Genomic DNA, 21,105 nt, shown 5'->3' on the forward strand with positions numbered 1-21,105 from the left:
TTGTGCCAAACAAATTCCCCTTCATACACAAGTCAATAATCCGCTTTCGCTACCACTAAAAAACCGTTGTTGTATAAACTGAGCAAAGTTTTGGCCTTGTAAGCGGGAGATAGAAGTGATAATGCATCTTGATGAGCATACGCACATGTCGCAATGACATAAGATCATGGCATGTGAAAGGCTTGAAACTTTCCACAATCTCACCAATGAGATGTCAGTAGACATGAGTAGAAGAGGGTCGTGCCAGCCATTAGCAGGATTGTTATATGCACTCTCAATAGAAGCATGTTTGTCGGAAATTACACAGAGACCAGATTGCAGAGCGACATGTGTTCTGAGATTCTTGAGAAAGAAACTCCAACCTCCACCAGTCTCTCATTCCACTAGAGCGAACGCAATTGGGAAAATGTTGTTGTTGCCATCTTGTGCCACTGCCATCATTAGTGTACCTTTATATTTAGATCGGAAAGAACCCATCCTATTGCTTCCTTGTTAGATTTCAACACATGAATTGACTTCTCTTCCTCCTTGTTTGACGATGAACCACTAATTATTACCGGCTTCTTTCCACCTTCTTCAAGAAAAGCATATTTCAAGTGGGATGGTAACATCTTAAATTCTAACTTTGCTTCATCCACCTTTGGCTCATTTTTCAACTCTTCCATCTTTGCCTCAAAAGGACTTATCTCTTCGGATACATCAAGATCCCGCAAACATTCTTCAATCTCTTTTTCTTCATCTTCATTAAGAACATCAAGAGCTTTCGTCAATGTTTTCTCAAGAGGGTTGAACAAATGAATTTGACTTTCCACTTGCATAATAACTTCCTCTGTTGCATCAATTCTAAAACAATCACCGTTATCACTTGGATGTTTCATAGCTTCAAAGAGATCAAAGCACACTTTTTCATCTTGGAATCTCACCTTCATTAAACCATCGTCAATATCAATCATCATCCTTGTCGTCTTCATAAAAGGCCGTGCAAGAATCAATGGTGTATCAATGTCTTCCTCCATATCAATCACAACAAAATCAATGGGAAATAATAATTTATCAACCTTCACAAGTAGATCTTCCGCAACCCCATAAGGACGAGTTGTGGACTTATCAGCTAGTTGTAATGTCATTCTCGTTGCCTTTAAGTCAAGAATGCCTAACCTTTTCACCATGGACAATGGAATAAGATTGGTACTCGAACCCAAATCAACTAAACCTCTTCCCATATGAATATCACCAATGGTAACCGGCAAAGTGACTCTTCCGGGATCGCTCTCTTTTCTTGGCAAGGTACTTTGGATAATTGCACTACACTTCGCATCAAGGATGACAGTTTCGGGCTCGGTGTACTTCTTCTTCTTTGTAAGAATATCTTTCATGAACTTTGCATACTCCGGCATTTGCTCTAAAGCTTCCGAAAAAGGAATGCTGATTTGCAATTGTCGAAATATATCCATGAATCGAGCGTAGAGTCTTTCATTATCCTTTCTTGTAGGAGTATGAGGATATGGAAAATTACGCACCGGTGGACTTACACCTTTCTTCTTCTCTTCTTGGATTTTTTTTTCTTCTTCTCTTTATTTTTTTCTTTTTCTAACTCTTCTTTTTCAATTTTATCCTTTTCAACTAAAACTTCGTCATTTTAATTTTTTTTCTACCTCACTCTCTTTTTTAATCCTCTCCTCCTCATCATCAACCCCTTTTCAACCTCACTCTTAACTACTCTCCCACTCCTTGTTACAACAACTTTACAATGCTCCATAGAAGTCGATTGAGTATTCGCTGAAAATGATGGTCCGGTTTGCTTTTCCTCCAATTGCTTAGCTAATTTCCCCACTTGTGTCTCAAGATTCTTAATCGCCGCTTCATTGCTCTTTTGGTTTGCCATTGGCTTGCATAAATTGATTCAATGTTTCTTCCAACTTTGAAGGCTTATCTTGAGGAGGTGGTTGTTGATAAGGATTTTGCCTATTGAAATTCTTCGGTCTCCACCCTTGGTCATATGGTTGTGCATTTTTCCTTTGTTGATACCCCCTTGGTTTTGATAAAGAGCTTGCCACTGTTGGTAGCCTCCTTGATTCTGGTTACCCATGTAATTTGCCTCCGCATTGATTGGTGGACAATAACCAGTGGGTGTTCTCCACTACACAACTCACATTGAGTAACTTGTTTGTTCTTGTTGGGAAGTTCTTGTAACTCTTTGAGTTGTTGAGGAAGCATTGCCATTTGCTTAGTAAGCTCTTCCACTTGTTGAGAAAGAAGCTTATTTTGAGCAAGAATCGCATCGTTGGTACCAAGCTCAATAATGTCCGGCTTTCTTTGTGGAACCCCCCGGTTATGTTGAACCTGATGATCATTTCTGGTCATTTTCTCAATTATTTCAATTTCTTCCTCTGTTGTCTTCGCCATCAAGGAACCTCCAGCTGTAGCATCTAACAAAAGCTTGGGTTGTGGTTGTAAGCCATTACGAAAAATATGAATCTGAGTGAGTTCATCAAAACCATGATTAGGACACTTTCTCAACATTGACTTATACCTTTCCCATGCTTCATTGAGAGATTCATTGACACCCTGGGAGAACACTGAAATAGTTGTCTTTGCCTAGAGCAACCTTGATTGAGGAAAAAACCTGTCAAGAAACTTTTCTTCCAACTCATTCCAATTTGTCATAGTTTGAGTGGGTTGGTCAAGATATCAATCCTTAGTTTTGCCAATCAACGAATGAGGGAACAATCTCTTAAACACCTGCTCTTCCTCTCTTTCAGGAGCTCCGACCGCACCAGCAATCTCATAGAACTTCGATAAGTGAGTGTATGTATCCTCATGATCAAGGCCTGAAAAAGGACTAGCATATAACAACTGAAGAATGTCAGTCTTCATCTCCGAGTTTCTCGCATTGTTGTCATTTATTGCAAATTGAGTTGCTCTCCTCGGACTATTTACATACGGTGGTCTCGGATTTGGTTGTGGTGGTGGTGGTGGGGGTGGATCACCTAATCTCGCCATCTCTTCTTCAATAATTTGCGAAGTTGATGAAGTAGTTGCTTCTTGTCCTAACCTTCGTTCTTTGGCTAATTTCCTTCTTCTCCTTGTTTTGCTGTTCATTCTACGCGCAGTCCTTTCAATCTCTGGATCAAAAAGAAGTTGGTCTGCAGATATACTTTCTCGCATAAACAAAAGTTGAAACACTAACCAAACAAGTGAGCCAAGACTAGGTAATAATTGTTAAATTTAATAATAATAATAATAATAATAATAATAATAATAATTATACACAAAACACAAAAACTATTGCAATGCGTGTAATATCTAAACGCTAATCCTCGACAACGGCGCCATTTTGTTAAAAGGGTAAGTATTTCCTTTATCGTTTCCTCAGGGATTGAAGCGATACTACCGTCGTTCTACAGTTTAGTGTATTTTGAGTTAAGGTTGAGTAACAGTTTGGTAACATTAGATGTAAAGAGCATGAAAAGTAAATAAAGACAATAAAATAGGGTTTGAAAACGATTTGAGAAAACTGTGCCAAGATTATCGTTCATTAGTTTGCTTCACATGTACTCTAATAATCATGTATATGAACCTATTAATGATTAATACAACCACGTATCCTCTCGATATCGTTTATCTCGAAAGCAATATGGTGAATATTATCATATTAATCGTCAGATGATCTCTCATGCCGACAATCAACATGATAATCTTTGAAACTCGATACAAGTGATTATCAACTCAGAAATCTATCTCTAGAGTTTGTTTATTGATAGATGAATATCTTTTAGGTCAAGATTTGAAACATATCTCTCAATAGTGATCCAAAACAACATATAGAACATGAATAACAAAGATATTCACCATATATTAATCATTAACCAAGTTCATACACAAAAGATTAAAAGAAATACATATTTACAAACTAACTACCTCTAATCTTGACACAAGAAGATGTTTAGCTCTTCATAGTCATGGAAGCTTCAACAACTAGCAACAAAACAAGATTTGGTAGCATCAAACTCAAAGAAAGATGGAGAAAGATGCTTTGAAATCTTGAAAATACACTTGAAATGGTTTTTCTCCTCTCTTCTCCTTTTCCCTAACTTGTGGTAGAAAAGTGTGTTATGAAAAGTTGGTGAAAAACCCTCAAAAATATCATCTTAAGTGCCTAAAAACATGTGGCTTAAAAGTAGGTCCGCTTAGTGGGATGGCTTCGCTAAGCGGATCCAAAATGAAGATTCACCTCTGCCATGCCCCGCTTAAAGCGAGTTGATGAAACTTTGGAGCATAAGCGTGCTTGTGGTCCTCTTAGCGAACCTTCTGATACAAATCTTCTTCTTTTAGTCTCCAAACCTCCTTCCAAGCTCATTCCATCAAAGCCTTTCATTCCAAGCTTGCCAAAATAATCAATACCTATATAAAGGGTAAAGAAGAGTCATAAAACTTAACTTATGTACAATCTAAACAAAAAGTTATTTATTTACAGAATGTTACACTAAAAGGAATCAAAACTTGGTGAAAGAGTTAAGAAATACCACAAAATCTATGAACAAAATATGTACAAATAGGATTCTGACACCTACCAAATCTTGGAGCAAGGTGATTCCCAAGAAAAGGAAGGCTCAAGCTATTGTTGACTCTGACTCTGATGTTGATGTTGATGTTGATGTTCAAGACATTCCACTAAGGAAGAAGCCAACAACTAGCAAGCTTGCTGCTAGTGTTCCTGAGGTATCCATTGATAATATCTCTTTTCATTATCCTTCAGGTGTCAACAGGTGGAAATATGTCTACCAAAAGAGACTGGCCCTTGAGAGAGAATTAGCTCAGAATGTCCTTGAGAATAAAGAAACCATGGACCTGATTCATGAAGCTGGACTAATGAAAACTGTTGTTCATTTACCTAAGTGCTATGAAATGTTGGTAAAAGATTTCCTTGTGAATCTATCAGAAGACTGTACTGATAGAAATTAAAGGATTTTATGAAAGTGTATGTGAGAGGAAAATGTGTTATCTTCTCCTCAACTGTTATCAACAATTTTCTTGGAAGATCTGATGAAGCACAACCTGAGCTGGAAGTGTCTGACAACAAAATATGTGAGGTTATCACTGCTAAGCAGGTGAAAGGTTGGACTTTAAAAGGAAAGTTGTCTGCTAGTAAGCTTAGCATGAAGTATGTCATGTTGCATAAGATTGGTGCTGCAAATTGGGTGCCTACCAATCATAAATCTACCATTGCTACTGTCCTAGGAAGATTTATCTATGTCGTAGGTACAAAAGCCAAGTCTGATTATGGTACTTACATATTTGAGCAGACTATGAAGCATGCTGAAAGCTTCAGTATAAAAGGTCTTATAGCTTTTCCATCCCTCATATGTGGCATTATCTTGAATCAATACCCAAGCATTTTGGTTGAAACTGACTCTATCTTCAAAAGGGAAAGTGCTCTTTCATTTCATTATAAGTTGTTTCAAGGAACCCATGCTCCTGACGTTGTCATGACATCGGCTGGGACATCCAAAGGAAGCTCCACTATAGGTAAAGCTGCTGTGATAGCAATGCTCGGGGAAACATGTAAGGAGCTGGAGTCCAAAAAGCAGACTCTTGAAAAATTGATCAGCTCTCTTGAAATGGAAGAAGGTGTTGAGTTTACTGAGAATGAAGCAGGTTCTGAGGCAGATGAGGAAGAAGATGCCAGTCCAGGCGATGACACAGGTGAAGAAGATGATGTTGGCTCCAGTAGCTCTGAGTCTGATGACTAGAGTCTTTCTGGTCTTTAGTGGTGATTTGTATTTTTTTTCTGGCATGTACTTATTGAATATCAAGGTTGCTTTGGCAAAATTTTGGGAAAAAAGGGGGAGTAGTGTATGATGTCACCCCAGAACAAGTAAGTTGTGTGCCCAACATTTTTTTGATGGTGCTGTTAGATGTAGTCTAATTCTGAAATTTTACTACTGCAGTTTATTTTTGTAGTTAGTAGTGTTGATGCATGATGGTATATGTGATGGTATGATAATTTTGTAGTTGTGTTTGTTGTCTGGTAGTTGTAGCAGTAGTATAGCTATGTAGTGTAGTCATGCATGCTCATTGATGTGGTATGGTAGCTATACTTGATGAGTGCTTGGTGGTAATGTGTAGTTGTATTAGCTATTCCTGCAGGTGTGGTTGTTTGATTGTGTGTTGTGTTTATGTTGTTTGCTTTTCTGCTGCAAGGAATCTCTGATTTGATGACTGATTGTTTTAGCCAAAAATTTGCCAAAGGGGGAGTTTGTAGATGTTTTCATATTGGCTGCATTTTGTGGTAAAACATTCCTGTGTGTTTTTGATGTCTTGACTAATGTCATGACACGGTATGTGTAGTGTTCTGCAGGATTGTATGGTTGAGCTAATACGTGTTTTTGTTGGATGCCATGCTCGATGTCATGACATTAGTAATTAACATTAGTGGCTGTTATGTTTGGCTGTTATGTTTCCTTATTTATCTCAGCCTACAATTTATGAAACTATATATTTTGTGTTGTATGGTTTACGCTAAAATGTTTCGTCTACAGCATATGTGTGAACACCCTGATGATGTGGAAATTAGGTTAACTTGATTAACTCTAATTTATGTTTGGAAGGCCTAAGGCTCAAGTGCTGCCTATAAGAAGATTGTTAATCCTACTTTCAGAGGTAGAGTTTTTGGCGTGAAAATTTTTGTGCATTGGTGTGTTTTATTTTCACGTGTGTTTGTGTTAGTGTTTTCTTGTAATCCAAGCAATTATCACCTTGATGATTGTATTGGAGTAGGGTGTTTGAGTTGTAATTTGTTGTGTCACTCTAAGCTTTAAAGCATGAGTGTTGTGTCTCTTGATTGAAGCTTTTAAGCAAGATCAAAATTTGTTTGAAGTGTGTCTTCAATTAGCTTTTCATAGTTTTCTGTTTGTTATCACTGCTGTGATTGAGGGGGAGTGAGTAGGGACTCAGGCCTAGCACTAGATTGAAATTGCATTGGGTAGGTCTAGTTGTAAACGGGTAGTTTAGCTCTGAATTAATACTGCTTATAATGGATTTGCTCCCTGGCTTGATAGCCCCTAGAGTAGGTGTTGTTGTACATCGAACTGGGTAAACAATCATCTGTGTTCTTTACTGTTTTTGTTTACTCTCTGCAAAATTCTATAATTAGTTCTTAAGTGGATGTCATAACATCTGATACGACATCCATCGTGTGTTATAAGAATTTTCAGATTGTGTAATCTTTGTGAAGGACCAAAATGGATCTTCACTCAAATAAAATTTGTTTTAAAATAAATATCAATTTCACTTTTTAATATAATAATGATTGTAATTTTTTTAATTGTGTCATTTAATTATTATTTTGTAAGATCAATATAGTAAAAGTGGTATGTCTTACGACACTATAATTATATTCTTTCATTTGTGTGCAAAAACCTTAAACAACATTTATTTTAAAACAGAGAGAAAAATAACATTGAATCATATGAATTAGAATTTGACATCAAATAAAAAATTAGCCGATATATAAGCATTGAAACAAAAGCTCTATTAGGTAGATATTTTTTATTTAAAAAAGTGTACGAAAGCTCTATTAAGTAGATTTGTTTTATTTAAAAAAGTGTACGGTTTTAAAATTATTTCGCACTTCATCATAGTTAGAATTTATTTAAAAATATGAGTTATTAATGTCCAACATTTTAAGATATACTTCCTTCGATTCTATTTATAATAAAAAGTTTTTTAAAATTTTTTAAATAACTAATATATTTAGACAATATATAGATCAAATACATTAATTATCCGATAAATCTAAAAAATAAATTTTTTCTTGCAAATATGACCAACCTTAAAATTGTAAGTATATCAACTTTAAAACCTGATGTAAACGGATCCTATAACTTAATAGCATAAGTATACCAACTATAACTTAAAAGCATAAGTATACCAACTTTAAAACCTAATGTAAACGGATCCTATAACTTAGTGTAAGTATACCAACTTTAAAATCTGATGTATACGGATCCTCGACTCTCTAGATACACGCCCGTCCATCATATTTGTTTACAATTAGTTACATTTTTCGATTTCCTAATATAAGTTAAGTTCAATCCCTTGACCATTCTCCTCATGGCTTTCATTGTCATCATCCATCAACTATTGATAGAATCTTCGAAGTCAAACAGAAAATGCAGCACCAACTTCATCCAAACTATATATGGATTAGCCATGGGCCTATTAAGCTCATAGACTCTGAGCAAGGAGGAAAACAACTTAATGTAGGCATATTTTTGCACTACATTATTAGAAAGCCAGCAATAATCTTTTTTACCTTCAAAAAGCATGGCAAGTAATCAATGTGAAATGAGGTGATAAACTGAGTAAACTCCCCATATATGACAGTCACCCTGAAAATTAAAGTAATTGAGATGAAGACATATATTATGACACCTGTTATACCTCTGTGGAACACAGTTTTTGGATGAAACCAAAGAGTATTCTTATTAAGTAAGACCTAAGAAGCAAGAGAGTCATTTTTATGTGAGAGCAATATGAGTAAATTAATCATAAGTTTATGGCTTTATCTCAAATGGTAACACACAAATCATCATTCCAGATAAAGGACAAGTTTGGCCAGTGGTACATGCAAAAATATGACACAAACTTTAAAGCATGGTTTAAGTCAGGCAGCGCAGCCATTATTAATTTGATACGAGTGGCTTTGCTGCAAATATTTAATGTAGCTATGACTAAAACAACTTAGCACTGGCGACCTTAAGTATGGTCAGATAAAAGGATACACATCTCATGTTTTAAAACAGGTGAAACATAAATATTACTGATAACATGCAAATATGAAACTGGTTCTCGGGAATCTACATTGATACTTGAGCTTGGTTATATGATCCAGAAGGCTGACAATAAAATAAAACATTTGAATTACCAGTAAATTCTCATATAAAAATTAAACTAGGAAAGCATTGCAATAAGAACTGTAGGAATAAATAATTACCTTCTCGTTCTGCATAACCTCTTTCTTCATTGAGAGGCTTCAAACTCCTGAGGGTTAGATGGATCCTCTGAAGTTATGCTGAGACTATTTTTAACTTGATTCAAAGGCTGGACCACAAAAGATGGACGGGGATTCTCTAACCCAAGGGGAGAAAAATGTTGATTACATCTCAAGTTCTCCTCTTGTAAGCATCTCATGGAGAAGTCTACTTGGTCAGCTGCTTTGCTTTCACATTGCACCTTAGTTGAAATGGGCGACTCCAGTTTGTCAGAATAATTTCCTGTTAACTCCACAGGCCTATGAAAGAGTAAACGAGCCACAGTTCGATCAATGGAATTTGTCTCTGTTTCAACATCAGGCATCCTGGCATATCTGTGATACCAACATGGTTTGTCAAGTAAAAATAGCTGTTAAATGATGGAAACCACAAATTAAGGAATATAGAATAACATCATTATTAGATGAAAAATGAGCTAAAGCTCTTGCAACAGTAAAATGAAAGATAGAAGTGTAGAAAGGAATGAAACCCAATCTACCCCCGAGCCAAGTTCCTCAGAGATGGAGAAAACTCTATCTGCCTAACCATAATGGTTCATTGAATAATCCTTGTATAATCAGAACAATTCACCCACCTCATTATTTATACTACTAAGGCATAACAAACTTGCCAACTAAGAGCCTACCTCACTCCTTATTACGGGATAAAATGTTGTCCTCTCAAATAAAATAACTAGGAAACCAAAGTCCTACTTAAGTCATGATAAGTGATCATTTAAATAACCAAGGTTGTTAAGAGTCCCACATCGGACAATATATGGCCTGAACATGTCTTTATAAGTGGAGGCAATCCTCACCCTACCAACCGGTTTTGTAGGGATGAGTTAGGCCCTACCACATTTCTTAACATGGTATCAAAGCTTCGTTTAAGATCCGGTGGGCCACCTTTTATGGTTTCCGCTATCGGGCCACCCGCCATTTATTTCCACGCTCCAGTTGTCTAGTCCTGGACGTGAGGGGGTGTGCTAAGAGTCCCACATCGGACAATATATGGCCTGAACATGTCATTATAAGTGGAGGCAATCCTCACCCTACCAACCGGTTTTGTAGGGATGAGTTAGGCCCTACCACATTTCTTAACAAAGGCCATGTCTATTCTGCACAGCACCAACCAATAATTTACATGGCCTGGCTAACAAGAAGTCATCTAAGTTAAACCTACTCTAATCTAAATGGTTGTGATTGAATGTAACCGTGTTGTGAGATTATCGAATCAACATTATAGGTATGTATATCCAAATGACTTTTTAGTCCCTGTAGTAAACAACGTTTCCAGTTTAGACCCCATAAAAATCCTTGTCGGTTTTATTCCCATGATATATATTGTTTGGGTTTAGTTCCAGACTTACTTTTAATTCTTGTTTTTACTTTTACTTTTTTAGTCCTTACTCCGCATACTAAACGAATATGGTTCATGTATTACCCGGGGAGCGATTCAATATGGACAAATATTACGGGACTCAGATCAAAATTAAGATGACCAAAAACAACTATTCCTAAATTTCATGAACTCAAACCAATGGAAATTTTTAAAGGAACAATAGCCGAAATTGATGTATTACAAAGGATAAAAAGTTGTTTAAGCCAATTTATTATTTTAGCTCTTTCCTCTGTTTCCCAACATTTTCTCACACTTCATAATAGTTTCACTTGGTTCTCCAATACCTTATAGTACTCATTATTTAGCTTTCGGAGCTGTCCATCATAGATAAAATAATAATACTGAATTCATAATAATAAGTGTGTTACTTATAAACAAAAATTAAGCAATCATGGCAATTAAAGTAGTGGCATATTACTCTAACTTTTCTAACCTGTTCTGGCTACTGCTTTCTTCTTTTGCAAAAAAATCACACTCCTCTTTGTTATTGTTGTTTGTACTGCTTGTGTCACTAGCATAATGCCTTTTCTTTGCACTTTGTGACAGCCGAAACAAACTATCTCTGATGCAGACTCTTGTTTTGACATCTAACTGTAGAAAAGTTTGCCTCGGGATTGAAGCCATGTCCAAATTAGTGTACAACAAAATAATTTTACTGCAAGCATACATAAGCAAGTTGCAACTCAACAATACCTTTGATATAACGTCCTGAATCCTGTACAGTATGGTTTCTTCAACAAAATCATCATCAATTGCCAGAGATATTGTATTAGAATCACCTTGTTCAATTGGAGGAAGAGTTCTTAAATCTTCAACTTTAGGATCAGTCCCATCGCTTAGATGACTTTGAATTTCTGGGGGGCCTTTTTGAGCGACAGATTTACTAGTGCTAGGAACTTGGTGGCCCAGTACTTGCTGCTGTTTCTGAATAGCAAGCATTGCTTGCATTTGCTGCCGCCGCCTCAATTTTTCAATTTTCTCCTGAGGAGTCATAGTTTGAGGATTGACTGAGCCGGCATAACTTTTCAAAGGTTTCACCGAACCAGGAGATGTTTCATACCCAGAGAGCATAGACTGATGCCTAAGATTTCCCGACTGAATCTGTGACATCATTGGCATAGCAGGATATGCATTAGTAAGGTTACCATACACAGAAGGAGCTGCATATGGATTTATGATGTTCTGATATAGTGTTTCAGGTCCTTGGAGTTGCTTCCGTTGCCCAAGAATTGAAGAGGGGAAGGATTGTAAAACAGAAGGTGTCAATTGATTCTCATATTGTCTTGCCGATGTTGCTGAAGAAGACCAATTACCATAATAATCCTGTAAATCTTTCCCTTCTTGTTTTATCTGTGCTTTTTTCTGGATTTCCAACTGATTCGTTTGCCTAAAACTCTGCATATATATAAAATAACAGAATAAATCTTTTGATGGATTTGAGAAGAATACAGGTGAAATCCTTGGCACATGATTATGTAAAGGTGTGGAACCATTTAGAGAAAATCATGCAAATTAAATCAAACAGATTGCACAAAGAAGGATGCAACAAAACTAGTGCTTCCTTAAGAAACTAAAATGCAACTAGAAACTTTTAAATATATGAGAGTCAGAGAGAGAAGAAATAATATTTCCTAACATATCGGGATCATGTAGTCTATAGGACAAAATGAAAATTTTATTTGTTCCACTATACAAATAGAGAACTCAATAATGGACTGTCGTTGAAAATTACTTGACATACCTGCTGCCCCTTTCCAGTAAGCTTACTTCTATCTCCAGCACATTCCACATTATCAGTTGTGTGCGAATTTTGTATGCTTTGATATGCAGCAGGACCAGAAATCTTATCGTAACTAAGAGAAAATGATTGGTCACTAGAATGAATGTATTCTTCTTTGATTTCAAAATGCTCTGATCTATTCCTTAAAGCATCGGTGGGATTTGGTGCGTCCAATGATGCTGGTGCTTGATCGTTACTCACATCTTTAGCAGACCAAAGCTCATCAGAATTATCAAGACTTGCATGGCCAAATATAGGGTCATCATTGCTGCAAAATCATCACTTGTGAGAATATTCAGTCAGATAGATGCCATTGTAAAATAGAAAGACTAACAACTATAGTCTATAAGGATAGATGCATGTCTGCTATTGTTTACTTTTACTCAGGAACTTCAGTACTTCTTCCCAATGTTGCCCATTGCGTGCACATATGATGAAAGCCAATGGGAAGTAAAACTACCCACTGACAATCATCAAAGTTCAAAAATTAGAAACATGAAGCCCTGTTTCCTATTTTAAAGAGTAAAGGTGTTCCAAAATTTAAAATCAGAATCATCCCTTTTTTACTTTGAATAATTTTACTCCATTATCTCAGCTACAACTGCATAGCTGCAGATAAGTTTCAAGGAATAGATTTGAAGGGACTTAAACTAAGATGGATCCGTTTGTAAACAACTCTGAAAAGTGGTGAATACAGAAGCTAGGTTAACGGGAGAGTTTAATCCATTTTAGATTTCGGAAATTCTGGCAAAAAACAATACAAAATCCATGACAATTCTGATCATAATGCTACAATGCTGGCAGACATATGCTTGTATCAGATCAGATACAGAATAATATAGATAATCTACTTTACCTGAAAATTCGATCAAGGTCATCAAAACTTCCTATGTTAGCCCAGTCGTAATCAACAAAATCACCTTGTTCTTTCCCTTCGTCAGCATTTTGAAAAAATTCAGCATCATTTTCATGATGTGTGGTCTCTTCTGTCAAACATTTATACAATTAGGAATGGAAAAATATAGCTAATAGTATGCATGTTCATTATTTTTCATATTATGACGGTGGGATGCAAGCACAAAAAAACATCAGCAGACAGATGCCTGCACAAACAAAAACGCATAGACAAATATGAGACAAGCTATCTGCTAATAATTCCAGCAATTAGCAATTTTATCACCTCTTCATGTACTGAGTTTGCTAAGTTCACCTTGAGTTTTAGATGGGTCATTTCCCAGAGAACCCTGGTCAATTTTAGCTGCACTGGATAAAGACAAGTCCGACCATGAGCTTTCTCCATATCCTGTGGCAAGTAGTCTTCCACTATTATCAAGGTTTGAACTGCTTCCTGGTTTACTGTGAAAATCAGTTTTCGTTTCAGGTTGCTTCCGCTTGGTAAGCTTACACGCAGCTGGTTCCTGATTCACTTCTTTCTTGTTTCTAAGATCTTCACTTCTCTCCGGAAAAGGAACAATATGGTCATCGCTCTCCCCTCCCTCATCCCATATTATATTAGCAAGCTGAAAATTTCCCATTATAAAACACTACTATTATTGAGTGCGGAAGTAAGAAAATAAGAGTACTCTTTAGATGCTGATAGGCGCAAAATAAGTAGGCAAAAGGAAGAAGGGAAATGCATGAAGAACGAGGATTAGACAATATAAAATTCTACATGAACTTTATAACCAGGTAGACATAAATTGAGAAAGAAAAGAGATGAAATACATGAAGGGATTTGTGCGCCTATATATTACAAATCAGAGCCATAATAAGTATAGGTATTCATAATTACCCTCAATTGTAATAATTACGAAGAATCATTTTGGAATTATTTTTTTTACATTATTTCTAACACTATCCCTCAAGTTGTGCGCCAAGCTTATTACACACGTAACGAGGACCTCAATGGCACCTCCCAACTGATCATTGAAATTTACGAAGGAACCTTATATTTTAGAATTATTCTATTTACATTATTTCAAACACTATCCCTCAAGTTGTGTGCCAAGCTTGTTACATGCGTAACTAGTTCGAGGACCTCGATGACTGAATAAAAACACCTCCCAGTTGATCATTTAAATTTACGAGGGAACCTCGATTCTTTAAGAAACTGTTTGAGCCAAATAAGTTCATAGGTGGTTTGAGGCTATCGCTCGATAGCATTATGCTTCTTCCTTTACCAAAAGATCGAATTATCACGAATAGAAATGCAACAACTCACATTCTAAGATATATTAAGGGAGCTCTGGGAAAAAGTCTATTGTATGAAGACAAAAATCATACATGACAGGTGCGATGTTCTAGCTGCAATTACATAGAACCAGCAAAATTTACCCTATTCACATTATTTCTAACAGCACTATTTCTATAACTCAAAAGACGACAATATGTTTTAGCTAACAAAGGATTCATCAATTTTATTGTTTACTTCAGTGAAATACTAAGCTGTTTCCATACCTCATTAAGATTTGTCAACTTGCTATGACTAATCGAATATAGTGGAAGCTAGACTCGATTGCTAGCATAAAATATTGATGCTCTTAACCTTAGGATCCAGTCCCTTTACCTTCTACCAAAACTATTGTTGGTTGCCAATTGGTCTTGAGGAAAAGTTGACTGAATAAGCAAGGTGTGCAGATTAAGGAGCTTCACAAAAATGTCGGTCTCCTAGGATACAGGTAAAGTTACACTCTTTCTCAAACATTCACAAAAAATGATCAATCAAGAATAACTGTCCTACAAGTATCAATCCCCCAATATTGTATAGAAAACCTAGGAAAGTGAGAGAAGCCTTTTCTTTCATCCAAAAATCCAAACTCTCCCAACAAACATAGCCAAGGTGGAAATTACGGATCCAGTAACACTCTGTAACAGACATGTTTCCTTGTTTGGTGTTGAAAAATTTTGTTTTTAAGTCATAGCTGGTAGAGAAATCCTACTTCAAGGAAAAAGTTGGTAAAGATTATCACAATCATGAGTTCCACAACCAGACACAAAAATGAGTCTTCATCATCCAAACGCGCAAACTCTGGGTCATACTTCTTTGGAGCATTTCCCTTTAATATGATCCAACTTTCTACGACTCTAAACATTCATGTAAATATGCTGAGCCCACTGCAATTTCCCTTAGGGCTGTATGAATCATGAAGAGTAGGAAAAGCATTACTTGTACCGAAAAAGTATTACATATCAGGTAATATGACCTGGATTCTCCCTGAGTAAACCCTTTCATAAAACACTTGCTTACTAACTTTTTTGCTCCCTATTTATTCTTTCCTATCAATTATGATCAAATGCATGAGGATGGCCCCTAGATTTTCTCATGTCAAATAAAATTTATCATCTGTGAGATGGTCCTTATTTATTCTCTCATTATTACAATTAATTATATGTTGAGCAATTTCTATTTGTTCCCTCAATTACCTGTTTATTTGCTATAAATTCCTTCAATTGGCTACTAACAGTTTTGAGTCCTAATCCTCTACTTTCTGACCTTGCTATGCAACCAACAGAGGTGACAGATCAAAAATCACCTGAAAACCTGATAAAAGTTTTTGCAAAAGATATTAATATATCACCACCTCATACTCTTGACTTTTCTTACCTTTCTCTAGGTTTCCGGACAATCGTGTTAATCTCCCACTACACCCATGAGTCCAAAACTTGATTTAAGGTATCTGGTACTAGTGACAATAGTCAAGGGATATTAACCATAAATTTTACTCTTTAATTACCATTTCAACATCTGATCAAAGCCTGAAAATTTACTATAAACCTTCAGGCTTCAGTCCTTAACTCAGAATTCTATTGAAACACGGTTCCTTACCTCCTTTCACAATTCCATTGACTCAATAGTTAGAGATGGGAAAATCAGTTTCCACAATATTGCCTGCTTGTTGGATAAGTATAGCCCATTGTATATTTCCCTGTATCTTTTCACCATATAAACCTATATCATCTATATTCAACAACGGAAAATTCTGAACTCTCACAAACAGAATGGAAAATGCAGAAACAAAATAAAATGATTTTCCCTACCTGAAAAACACTTTCAAATAATTTCCTGACTGAGAGGAACCAGATTCAGATTCAATATATCCTTCAATTATTTCCCCTTTAACTTTCTGTACTTTGTCATTGACAGATATTAGCTTAAATAATTCTAAAACCATCAAATCAAAAGCGGCTTCTAGGGTAGAGAAGTGTCGCATATGGTCTATGGTGGAGCAATGAGTAAAAATTGTCTGAAACTAACAACAAACAGTACAACTCTCCGTAAGAAGAAGCGTGTGGTACTCTTCACCCTAACAACTATGCAAGTGACCTAGTTGGGTGTCGGTTCAGCAAAAAAAACAAAGAATCAACACCGATAAGACCAAGGTTGTCAAGATCATGATCTAGATCTTAAAATCTTACGACTTTACGATCTCACTCGCCCCCAAAGATTCCGATCTTATGTAGAATTGTGTGTTGTGGCCAAATTGTGGGGGAAAAAATCATAAAAGCATTGATTATGTGAGATCTTGGTTAGTTCCGGCCACGATCGACCATGTTCCAATCATTATCATTAAAATTCGAAAAGGATAACAAGATGCCGAGGCACAACAATTACGGTTCGGCGGAGGTCATTTTCCCACGAATACACTTGCCAACCAAAATATCATGAAAAATAATTCAAACTTATAGTATTATTTTTTTGTTTTAGTAATAACTTACGATATTAGTTACGATCATATGTTTTACGATCTTGCTACCCCCTCCCGATCTTACAAAAATAATTGGGTAGAATCTTGTGATCTTAGTTACAGTCTTATGTTTTACGATCTTACTATCCCTCCCGATCTTAACAACCTTGGATAAGACCAGTCTCTCTTCATTCGTAAGCGCATGAAATACCCTAAACTTCTATTTAAACGTGACGATGTCAGCCGACACCAAAGTTTTGAAAGATTTTCAATCACCGGTCCACCGTAGACCTCATAAGACCAATATTGTCAACTACGGTTAGCAGAAAATAACAGATTGTTACAATCCTACTACACAATAGTGATATTAGCGTCTATTGGACAACATTTACTAAATAGCATATCGTGAAACAATAAAGTAAAATCCAAAAGACAGTTATACTAATAGGAGACAAAGTTTCCAACTACACAAACAACATCTTCACCTCAATCAACTAATAGTTCCATGTTTAACCACCACAGCCAAACACATAGCAAATCATCAGATCCATAACAATAATAAGCTATATAGCACCGACACCTAAAAAGGGTGTGTCTGCGTCAGTGTCTGTCTCCAAAACCGACACTTGTGACTACGTTTAATTTATTTAGTTTTTCAAATTATGACTGGTGTCGACGTGTCAGTGGCGGTCTCTGAAACTAACACTCATGATTACGTTTATTCATTTTTTTTCAAATTATGACGGGTGTCGACGTGTCAGTCTCCGAAACCAACACTTGTGATTATATTTAACTTATTCATTTTTTCAAATTATGACTCGTGTCGACGTGTCAGTATCGGTGTTGTGTTTCCCGTGTTCGTAAGAAGAATCTCATCAAATCTAATACTAACACCTAAAAATCACCGAATAAAGAATAAAGCAACAACTTAATCCTAAACTATATAAAACTAATAAGTAGTATTAATTCCTAAAGTAACTAAAACCTATCATTTTCGTCCTTAAAGTATAAGAAAAACTCTCTAATTCAGATATTAGTTTGAAAACGTCACTTTAAGAACTAAATCGAAAGTTTATTCCAAAATAAATAAATAAACAAATCTCAACTACTGAATCAGAACAAATTTTCAAATAAAATTCCAAAATCAACAACAGCCGAAAAAGAAGAAAACGAGTTGAAAAAAATTGACTCACCTCTTCGTCGTTCCAATCAAACATTTCTTATAAACTGAACAAAGCAATCCACAAAACTGAAACCTGAATCAAACACTAAACGTCGAATTAGCTCAATCATCGCCGGAATCACCACAATCTCATCGAGAATCGCACACCGTCAAATCAATCGGTGAAACAAAACAAAACAAAACAGCGTCGTTTCACAGTTCACGGTTCACATATACAGTAACAAATATGAATAATATTCGAATCGAAAGAAAATACAGAGAAGAAGAAATTGCGGAATCGACGGAGAAAAAAAACGGCACCGGAAATTGTAAAGAGAAGAAGAAAAACGAAGAGAGAGTATGAATAGGATGAAAGTGAGTGACGTAAGATTAGATGAATGGTGTAGAAACGGAGCGTGGGGCCCACGTGTTGTAAGGAAGCGTATCTAAAGTAGTGGCTTGAAATGGCTCTATCAAATGCTGAGATTTGATTGGTTTGATTTTTTACTTTTTGGGATTTTATAATTTATTTTTGATTGCGGATTTTCTTCTTTTTGGTTGGGTTTTTGGTGAGCTGTGTGGGGTCCATGGAGGACCTTTTTTATGGATGTGGTTGTTTTGGAAGTCGCTTTCGTGATTGTGTTGCCTTTTAAGTTGAGGCTGTGATTGTTCGAAGACTAATACAAGGGAGAATTATAACTAGTGTGTTCCAATCTACATTATATTATTAAATTAAATGTTCATTATGTTATTAAATGAGTTGTAAGGGTCCGTTTTGATGTCTTAAATGGAAAACTAGTAACAAACCCGTGCGTTCGCACGGGTTCTGGTACGGGACGCGCATTTGTTTTATATGTTTATTTTTTAATAGAAAAATGTCTAGTACCTGTGAACAAATAATAATTGAATGTATAGAAAAATGTCTGGTATCCGTAAAAAAATAATGATTGAATGTATAAAAAAAGTCTGGTACACGTAAAAAAAATAATTAAATGTTTAGAAAAATTCTGGTACCCGTAAAAAAAATAATTGAATGTATAAGAAAAATGTCTGGTACCCGTGAAAAAATAATAATCGAATGTATAGAAAAATGTCTGGTACCCGTGAAAAAATAATGATTGAATGTATAGAAAAATGTCCGGTACCAGTGAAAAATTAATAATTAAATGATTAAAAAAATATCTGGTACCCGTGAAAAAATAATAATTGAATGCATAGAAAAATGTCCGGTACCCGTGAAATAATAATAATTGAATGTATAAAAAATGTCTGGTACCCGTAAAAAACACTTAGATCAATAATTTTTTTTAATACAAATACAATTTCTTTATTCATTTATCTACAAAATACAATTTCTTTATTCATTTTAATACAAAATACAATTTCTTTATTCATTTCTGTCATTTCAAAATCGAAAAATACTTTGAATATCATTCATTTATAAATATACATTTAAAATGATTATTTTTTAACATAAATGATTAATTTCTTTATTCTTCTCAGGAATATAACTAATTATGATTTTAAACATGTCCATTTAATTAATTAGAAATTATAGGGGAGAGAACTATTCAAGAACTTCTCCCAAGAAGATGACTGAAGTAAGGAAGCAGATAGAAAGAAGAAAAGTGAGAGACTGATGGGACATATGCAAGAGGAAGTAGAAACTATAGGCAAGAGGATGTGAGAAGGTGGAAAAGTAGAAGAAAGGATGGTGAAGTGTGCCACTTGTCAACCCAAAATGAATAAGAGGGCAAAATGGGGTTTTAAACAACTATGTATTTTCTTATATTATAGATATAACAAACCAAAAAAGTCGTCAAAAGTGCAATGCAAATAGATTTATACAAAAGTCTAACATAGTAAACTCAATCAAGAGTTCGAAATCAAATTATAAAAGGCTATGAATAAAAAAAAAGTACGTATTCTAAATGAAACATAGACGAGTCTCAATAGTAAAATTCATCTTTTAAATAATGATAAATGAATTATCATCAACTTTAACAATGCATGTATCATTATCAATACTCTATGTGAATTAAAAGTATCATTATCAATACTCTATATGAATTAAAAATCACATAAATTTAATCGTCATTTCAAACTTAACCAATTTAGACTACAACAAGTAAGTTGTAAGAAATAAAATAACACATCGACAACGAGGTATTAAACAACATGGAATCACTGGTGCGATGTTGAAAACTCAATTGCCTTGAAAATTGAAGATTTCAACAGATCTGGAAAGAACCATACATCAAAAGCAAGAAATCAACACCAACACTGGTGAATCGTACCATGAAAATAATAACAATCAGATTTGAAGCGAAACCACTAGATACAAATCGAGTCTCAGCACCGCAAAGATTGGACCAATCATTGATGACAACCCAACCGAAAGAACCATAGAAAAGGAAAAACTTCAATGGATTGATTAAGAATAAGATTTTTTTAATAAATATAGTTTTATTATAGTGATAGCTTTATTATCATTTTGTCTAGTAGTTTAATGACTTAAAATTTCACCTCTTAATGGTGAGTAAGTATGATATCACGAATTCGAACTTGCGCACTCACAATTGGATGTCTCTATTAGGGTCTGTTTGGTTCAAACGAGGGGGAGGGGAGGGGAGGGGAGGGATTTTAATGGAGGGAAGGGGAGGGGAGGGAAGGGGAGGGATTTTTATTAATTATATGTATGTTTGGTTCAAACGAGGGGAGGGGAGGGGAGGGGAGGGATTTTAATGGAGGGAAGGGGAGGGGAGGGAAGGGGAGGGATTTTTATTAATTATATGTATGTTTGGTTCAAACGATGGGAGGGGAGGGGAAGGAAGGGATTTTAGTTAAAAATATGTTTGGTTCACGAGGGGAGGAGTTTTATTAATAATTGACATTTTTATCCTTATAATCTTATATAACCGATATGATATTCAAATGTGAAAATTTTATAAATAATTTTTTGGAAATAATATTTGTAATATTGAGTGACTAAAAATTTATAACTTACCACGTAACGTTAAAAAAATTGAATACACTTGATAA

General features: G+C 35.5%; 3 protein-coding genes across 5 annotated transcripts; 1 reads left to right on the forward strand and 2 right to left on the reverse strand.

The window, feature by feature from the left end:
• Positions 1–440: 440 nt before the first annotated feature.
• Positions 441–1,454, reverse strand: LOC131659743 (uncharacterized). Its single transcript, XM_058928894.1, has one exon. The coding sequence runs from the start codon at positions 1,452–1,454 to the stop codon at positions 441–443; it is 1,014 nt and encodes a 337-aa protein (XP_058784877.1).
• A 3,519-nt stretch (positions 1,455–4,973) lies between these two features.
• Positions 4,974–5,753, forward strand: LOC131659744 (uncharacterized). Its single transcript, XM_058928895.1, has one exon. It carries the CDS (start codon positions 4,974–4,976, stop codon positions 5,751–5,753), a length of 780 nt encoding a protein of 259 aa, XP_058784878.1.
• A 2,103-nt stretch (positions 5,754–7,856) lies between these two features.
• LOC131593314 (protein LNK2-like) lies at positions 7,857–18,429 on the reverse strand. Of its 3 annotated transcripts, none has more exons than XM_058865775.1 (8): positions 18,095–18,429; positions 13,427–13,736; positions 13,073–13,202; positions 12,178–12,484; positions 11,130–11,831; positions 10,870–11,027; positions 8,999–9,370; positions 7,857–8,393 (listed from the first exon to the last, which is right to left on the reverse strand). In XM_058865775.1, exons 1-7 carry the CDS (start codon positions 18,116–18,118, stop codon positions 9,025–9,027), a joined length of 1,977 nt encoding a protein of 658 aa, XP_058721758.1. In that variant the 5' UTR covers positions 18,119–18,429; the 3' UTR covers positions 7,857–8,393; positions 8,999–9,024. The 3 variants fall into 3 exon arrangements, with proteins under 3 accessions (XP_058721758.1, XP_058721759.1, XP_058721757.1); XM_058865776.1 differs by lacking the exon at positions 7,857–8,393 and adding an exon at positions 8,539–8,900 and having other exon boundaries at positions 13,073–13,199; XM_058865774.1 differs by lacking the exon at positions 7,857–8,393 and adding an exon at positions 8,539–8,900 and having other exon boundaries at positions 18,095–18,428.
• Positions 18,430–21,105: the final 2,676 nt, after the last annotated feature.

Source organism: Vicia villosa, linkage group LG3 (assembly GCF_029867415.1).
Source record: "Vicia villosa cultivar HV-30 ecotype Madison, WI linkage group LG3, Vvil1.0, whole genome shotgun sequence".
Lineage (NCBI taxonomy): Eukaryota > Viridiplantae > Streptophyta > Magnoliopsida > Fabales > Fabaceae > Vicia > Vicia villosa.

Coding starts and splice junctions, on each gene's coding strand:
- LOC131659743 (XM_058928894.1), bottom strand. CDS start 1,454: ATGGATATATTTCGACAATTGCAAATCAGCATTCCTTTTTCGGAAGCT.
- LOC131659744 (XM_058928895.1), top strand. CDS start 4,974: ATGAAAGTGTATGTGAGAGGAAAATGTGTTATCTTCTCCTCAACTGTT.
- LOC131593314 (XM_058865775.1), bottom strand. CDS start 18,118: ATGTTTGATTGGAACGACGAAGAG. Junction 12,485..13,072: donor GACCTTGATCGAATTTTCAG/GTAAAGTAGATT, acceptor ATGATTTTGCAG/CAATGATGACCCTATATTTG. Junction 11,832..12,177: donor TTACTGGAAAGGGGCAGCAG/GTATGTCAAGTA, acceptor ATATATATGCAG/AGTTTTAGGCAAACGAATCA.